Below are 6,021 nucleotides of genomic sequence, written 5' to 3'. Positions count from 1 at the left end.
AGCCCCTTCCTCCAGCTTCGCCGCCGCCCTGCGCAAGCTCGCCAAGCAGGCCGAGGAGCCCAGAGGTGGGGACAAGGACAGGGACAGGGACAGGGCGGTGACAAACGCTGGTGCCTCTCCCAGGAGCTGGAGTTGGTGTTCTCTTGCCATTCACCCACTGATGCCTTTTGCTGGCATTGTGTCTCGAGGGACAGTTTGGGAATTCAGTTCATCCGGAGTGATCTGAGTGCTGTATCGCCCTGGGAGAGCACAGCATGGCAGGGACCAGCCCTGTGCCCTCCCACCACGCTGCTCTTTCCAGAGGTTCCCCAAATTTGCTAATTCCCCAGCCAAATTTCCCGACTGAACAGCCCCAGGGGTGGGTGCCCAGCCCTTGTCACCCACATCCTCCATCACACCCTCCTCTCTCTGTTTGGATGTGGGGTGCTGGGTGTGAGCTGCTTCTGGAGCACCCCGAGGTTCCCCCTGCCACATGGAGCGTGTCCCATGGGAATTGCCAGGGCTCCCACAGCCAGATGGAGAGGCAGCCAGTCCCCAGGCTGGGAAGTGTTTCAGGAGACTGCTGGTATCACCAGTTTGGGATGAAACAGTCTTTATCTCTGCTGTTTGCACTGGTGGGTGCTCCCACTGCCTGGGCACTTTGATCCCTGGGAAAGACACCCAACCCCTTTGCAAGATGTTTTTTGCACCCAACCCCTTTGCAAGATGTTTTTTGCAAAGTCTTTTTGGGAAGACCCTATTTAAAAGGCCCCTTTGGCACAATCCTTTTCCCAGGACCCCTTTTGCAGGGCTCTTTTTGGAGAGTCCCTTTTGGAAGCACCATCTACAAGACCCTCCTTGCAGCCCAAAAATCTCTGGCACAGCCATGACCTGAAGCATCAGCTGCTCCCAAGGAAACGTGTGGGGATTCCAGGTCCTTGTAACTCTGAGGGAACCAAGTCTTGGTGGTGCTTCATCCTCACTGGAAGCTCCTGGTTTTTCCCAGCTGCTTCCTCTGGAACCCATCTGCTTCCTTTGGAGCGACTGATTGAGTTTGGGGAATTATTTTGCTTTTTTTTCCCCCTCGCACCCCACAGCTTGTGCCCTCCCTGTGCTGCTCAGCCCATCCCAAGGGACATCAGCAGGTTTGGGCATGGATTTTGTGGCACTGGAGAGAAGCGGCCACATTCCCTTTGGATTTCCCCTTAACACCTGCATGGTTTGTTTGCAAAAACCCCTCCCTTGCCCATTTGGGTGCCTCATCCCAGAGGTTTTTGATCCGTGTGGGTTTGGGTGTGTGTTGGGAAGGGGTTTTTTTCTCCTTGCTGTGGTTTTTAGCACCAGGAAACGAATTGCTTTTCCCTGAAATCCTCACCCACTTCCCACAAGGGGAGATGCTCCCTCCACTCCCCTTCCCAGCTCGGGAGATGCTCTGCTGTGGCAGATGCTGGATCCATGCAGGATCACTGGTTTTATTCCAGCTTGATGGGCTCACAGGTGTGCTGGCACATCCCTGGGGATCCCCTGCTGCTCCACAGCATCCCAAACTGTCAAAGCTCATCCTGACCGACCCCTTCCCAGCAGAGCCCCACAAAGCCACCGCCTGCCCGGGGGCTGCTGCCTCTTGTCCTGCCCGGGGCTGTCCTCAGGGTGGGTTTTATTCCACCCCTCCCTCCCTTCTCTGTTCCCAGCTCTCCGTCAGGGTCTCAGCTGTTAATTACATTTGCCTGTCAGCCCGGGCTGCTAATCTGCTATCGCCGAGCTGGGGAAGCGGGAGGTCAGAAAACAAAGGTGACACCATCACACTGTGCCTCTTGTCATCTCCAATCCAGATTAGTTTCATTGACTAACTCCTGGCTGAATACCACCAGTTAATTATAACGATCACAAACCCTCCCGTTTAAAGCCACACAGCGAGAATTAAGGTTCTGAAGTAAGACTTTAGCTTCATTAATTGCCGGGCTCATTGTGATGGTATTGATTGTTAACGCTATCGCGTGGTGAGTAATGGCTTCCCAGCTCAGAGGGGATTAGGCTGCTAATTGTTGTTGGCCTTGCGCTGACAAGATAGACTTCAGTGGGTGTCAAATCGGCCTCCTTTGTCGGGGACAGCCTTTCTCCTTCCCCCAGCCTCGCTGCTCTTCAAATGAAAGCGATTCGGAGCGACTCGGGAATCGTTCATCAGGGAGGGCGGCGGGATGCTCCTCCTGGCCTCTGCTCTGCTGAGCATCCTTCCCACAGAGCGTCCTTCTGCAGCATCCTTCCCACCCCGCGGCCCTCCTGCTGCCCGGGGATGCTCCTGCTTCCCCCGGCATTCCCAGCCCCTGGCTCCCTCCCGGGGTTGTGTGGCCTGAGGACAGGCAAGGGGATGAGGTGGGGTGTAATGTGAGCAGCTGCTGGCACACTCCTGCCATGCCCACAGGCGCACTTGGGAGTGGCCTTGCACACTGGGAAGGTGAGGAGACATCCTGCACACTCAGGGGACACCCTGCACACTCAGGACACACCCTGCACACTCAGGACACACCCTGCACACTCAGGGGACACCCTGCACACTCAGAACACACCCTGCACACTCAGGACACACCCTGCACACTGAGGAATGGGGAGTGTTCTGTGGAGCAGACACCAGGCTCCCTGTGCCCTGCTTAATGTGGAATTTGTATTTCTCTGCTTTTCCTGTTCTCCACTTCCACTCCATTTCTGTTTTCCCTTTGGAAATATGGCCAGCATCCCTGGGGTGGGGATAACTTAAAGTACAGATGTGTTATGCAAATGAAACCAAAGCCTTGCCCAAGGGTTTCAGGAGTCACTCCTTCATCCCCGAGGCCCTGGCCTGTCCCTGACAGCTCCTGCAGCTGCATTAAGGAGTCTCTGGGTCTGCCTTGGGAAGGTGTGGCAGTCTGGGGCTGGCATCACATCGGTGTCACTTGTGCCAAGGGGCTCTGTGGGACTGGGGGGTTTGGCAGTCCCTCTTAGGTGGGAGCAAGAGGCTGCCCCATCCCACCTTTGGCAGCACTGGGAACTTCTGGGATGGGAGGATTGGGGACCTCCTCCAGTTTGGGAGTCTGGCAGGACACTGAACACCCTGAGTGCATCCCAGTGCCCCAGCCCTACTCCCTGCAGTGAGAGTAGGGTTGCAATGCAGCTCCATCCATTCAGCCTCTGGGTTCTCTCTTGGTGTCCCCAAGGGTCTTGGTGTCATTGGTTCTCTCTTCTTTTTGCTGGGACTTGCCCTTGTGGTCTTTGTGCCTCTTTCTCTCTCTCAGAGATGGGATTTTGGGGTCCACATCCAAGCCCAGTGTCTCATTTGATCATCCTGAAAGCTGAAACATTGCCAACTGAACATCCCAGCCCTGATGGGTTCCAAGTGTCCGCAGATCCTCCAGCTCCTTCAGAGGGTGGCTCCATCCAGTTACCTCCCTTTCTCCTAACTTATTTCAATCTCTGCTTGAATTCCAGGCTCCTCACTGAGCAGCGAGTCGTCCCCAGTGTCCTCTCCAGCCACCAACCACAGCTCCCCTGCCAGCACCCCCAAACGTGGCCCCATGGGCCCCATCATTGTCCCCCCGGGGGGGCACAGCGTGCCCAGCACGCCGCCCGTCGTCACCATCGCCCCCACCAAGACGGTCAACGGGGTCTGGAGGAGCGAGGGCAGACAGGTATGGCTGGGTTTGGGGGCTGCCCAGCCCCCCTGAAGGATGGAGGGTATGGGATATCGTGTATGTGCTGCCCACATTTGGTCCCTTCCCCTCCCTGCTGTGTCCCCGAGCTGGCGCCGTGCTGACAGCGTGTCCCCCGTTGTTGTCACCGGGGCTGCCATCCGGAGGGGAGGGCAAGGAAGGAGGAGGAGGAGGATGAGGAGGGAGGGAGAGGGGGAGAGCAGCTAATTAAGAAGCATCGTTAGTGGTTCTCCTCTCCTCTGCATGCTACAAGCAGATTCCCGGGGGGATTATGCCACTTGGAAAGACTAATTAAACCACAAAGAGAGGCGAGGGTAGGGGATGAGAAACGCCGGGGGCGAGAGGGGGAGAGATAAATGGAACCGGGATCCCTGGGAGCTCAGAGGGGTGTGTGGGGTGTCAGGGTGCTCCCCAGCCCTCTGTCCCCCCCGGTGTGGGGGTTAATCCAGTGTGGGGATGTCTGGCAGAGTGTGGCACCGCACGATGGGGGACACCTCACCCTTTGTGGTGACCTTGGGGCTGGCCCTGGAGGGATGGGATGGGGTGTGGGATGGGATGGGATGGGGAGGGATGCACGGGGTGGGGGATGCTGTGGGTACCACCATCCTCCTCCTCCTCAGCTGCTGAATGGAGAAGGTGCAATGAAAACCAATAATTTTTAAACCAAAACTTGTCTTGCTGTTGGGGTCGCCCCACTAATTGTCAGATCCCGTGGGGTCGCTTGTCACCCCAAGTTGTTCCCCCTTGCTCGGGGTCCCTCCCCAGCTGGAGGGGGTGACCTTCGTGCTGACACCAGGGCTGGAGGCTGATGGAAAGCAGCTGAGGCCCTGTGGGAGGGTGCTGCTGCAGGGGGATTGTGGGCTGACCCCTGGGTTATGGCCCTTATCAAAGGCCGGCTGGATTTCCCCCGGCCGTGTCACTCCTCCCCGGGTGATTAATAGCTCAGGAGAACAAAGCAGCCATAAATCTCCAGGCAGGTAATGGGTGTCTTGCCCTCAGCTCTGCCCCGGCTTCAGCACCTCCTTTCCCACTGGGGCCCCCCAGTGCAGCCTCCCAGACCCTCCCACCCCTCCAGCAGCCCTTCCAAAGCCTGGATGCAGGAGATGCCCTAGTGGATGAATCCTTCCCTGGGTGCTGGTGCCAGCCAGGGCACGCTGGGGACCTCCTGAGGGTGTTGGGGTGGGGACAGTGATTCCCCATTCCCTGCTGTCCCTAATGCCCATCTTGGCCTTGCAGCAGGAAGCAGGGTCACGAGGCAGCAGCAGCAGCGCCGGCCGCGAGCGCCTCATCTCGGAGCCCCCCCTGACCCAGGAGAAGGCAGGGGGTCCCGCTGTCCCCTCCCACCTCCTGGGGACACCCTACTCCTTCGGGCTGCCCCCCAGCTCCGTGGTGCAGGACTCCCGCTTCCCTCCTCTCAAGTGAGTCTGCTCGGGATGGATGGGAGCGGTTTGCAGGGCGAGGGTGTCCCCTGCGAGCTCTGCTCCCACCTGGGCGAGGGAGGTGACATCTCCCCAGGGAGACAGGGAGGGATGGTGACCGTCTCCTTGCCCCCCAGCCTGCAGCGGCCCGTGCACCACGTGGTGCCTCCCAGCGCCGTGACCGAGGATTACCTGAGGAGCTTCCGTCCCTACCACACGGCCGAGGACCTCCGCATGTCCTCCCTGCCACCCCTCGGCCTCGACCCCGCCACTGCCGCCGCCTACTACCACCCCAGCTACCTGACACACCACCCCTTCCCTCATCCTGCCTTCAGGTGGGCACCTCCCAGCCTTGGGAGATACCTCTGCATGAGCTGAGCTTTGGGGTATTGGGAGGTGGGAGCGCTGAGGGCGTTTTGGGGCTCCCCATCCCTTTCTCCCAGCAGAAGGCAGTGGTTTCTAGGTGGGTTTGGGGCACCGCCAAGTCCTTAGAGTTTTAAGCGTTGGTGCTCGTAGTTCTCGGGCGGATGCTTTAGTAGGGGTAAGCATCAAGATTTAGGGCCAGGCATAGTGGGGTATCTAATCCCAGTTTGGGCCCTGGCTTTCGTGGAGTTCCATTAATCGTTGTTCTAAGATCTTCTTTGATGGGGAGGCCATATTGGCCCATCTGGCTCCTGGGAGGGGAACTGGGGGGTTCTTTGCCTGTCTGAGCATCCCTGTCTCCCCAGGATGGATGAGTCGTACTGCCTGTCAGCACTGAGATCCCCCTTCTACCCGCTGCCAGCGCCGGGCTCGCTGCCCCCCCTGCACCCCTCGGCCATGCACCTGCACCTCTCGGGGGTCCGGTACCCCCCCGAGCTCTCCCACTCCTCCCTGTCCGCCCTGCAGTCCGAGCGCATCTCTAGCCTCGCCGCCGAGAGGTACGGGATGGAGGGCATGAT

At 58.7% G+C, this 6,021-nt stretch overlaps 1 protein-coding gene across 1 annotated transcript in view; it reads left to right on the top strand.

The window, feature by feature from the left end:
* The window catches only part of GSE1 (Gse1 coiled-coil protein), a 14,614-nt gene continuing 8,593 nt past the window's right edge, over positions 1 to 6,021 (top strand). Inside the window, exons 1-5 of the mRNA XM_031060113.1 lie at positions 1 to 65; positions 3,442 to 3,641; positions 4,902 to 5,080; positions 5,218 to 5,415; positions 5,809 to 6,000. Coding sequence (XP_030915973.1) covers positions 3,528 to 3,641; positions 4,902 to 5,080; positions 5,218 to 5,415; positions 5,809 to 6,000 — 683 coding nt within the window. The 5' untranslated portion in view covers positions 1 to 65; positions 3,442 to 3,527. The remainder of the gene's footprint in view (positions 66 to 3,441; positions 3,642 to 4,901; positions 5,081 to 5,217; positions 5,416 to 5,808; positions 6,001 to 6,021) is intronic.

This window comes from Geospiza fortis, unplaced genomic scaffold (assembly GCF_000277835.1).
Source record: "Geospiza fortis unplaced genomic scaffold, GeoFor_1.0 scaffold102, whole genome shotgun sequence".
NCBI lineage: Eukaryota > Metazoa > Chordata > Aves > Passeriformes > Thraupidae > Geospiza > Geospiza fortis.
This window is presented reverse-complemented; position numbering and strand designations above follow the sequence as displayed.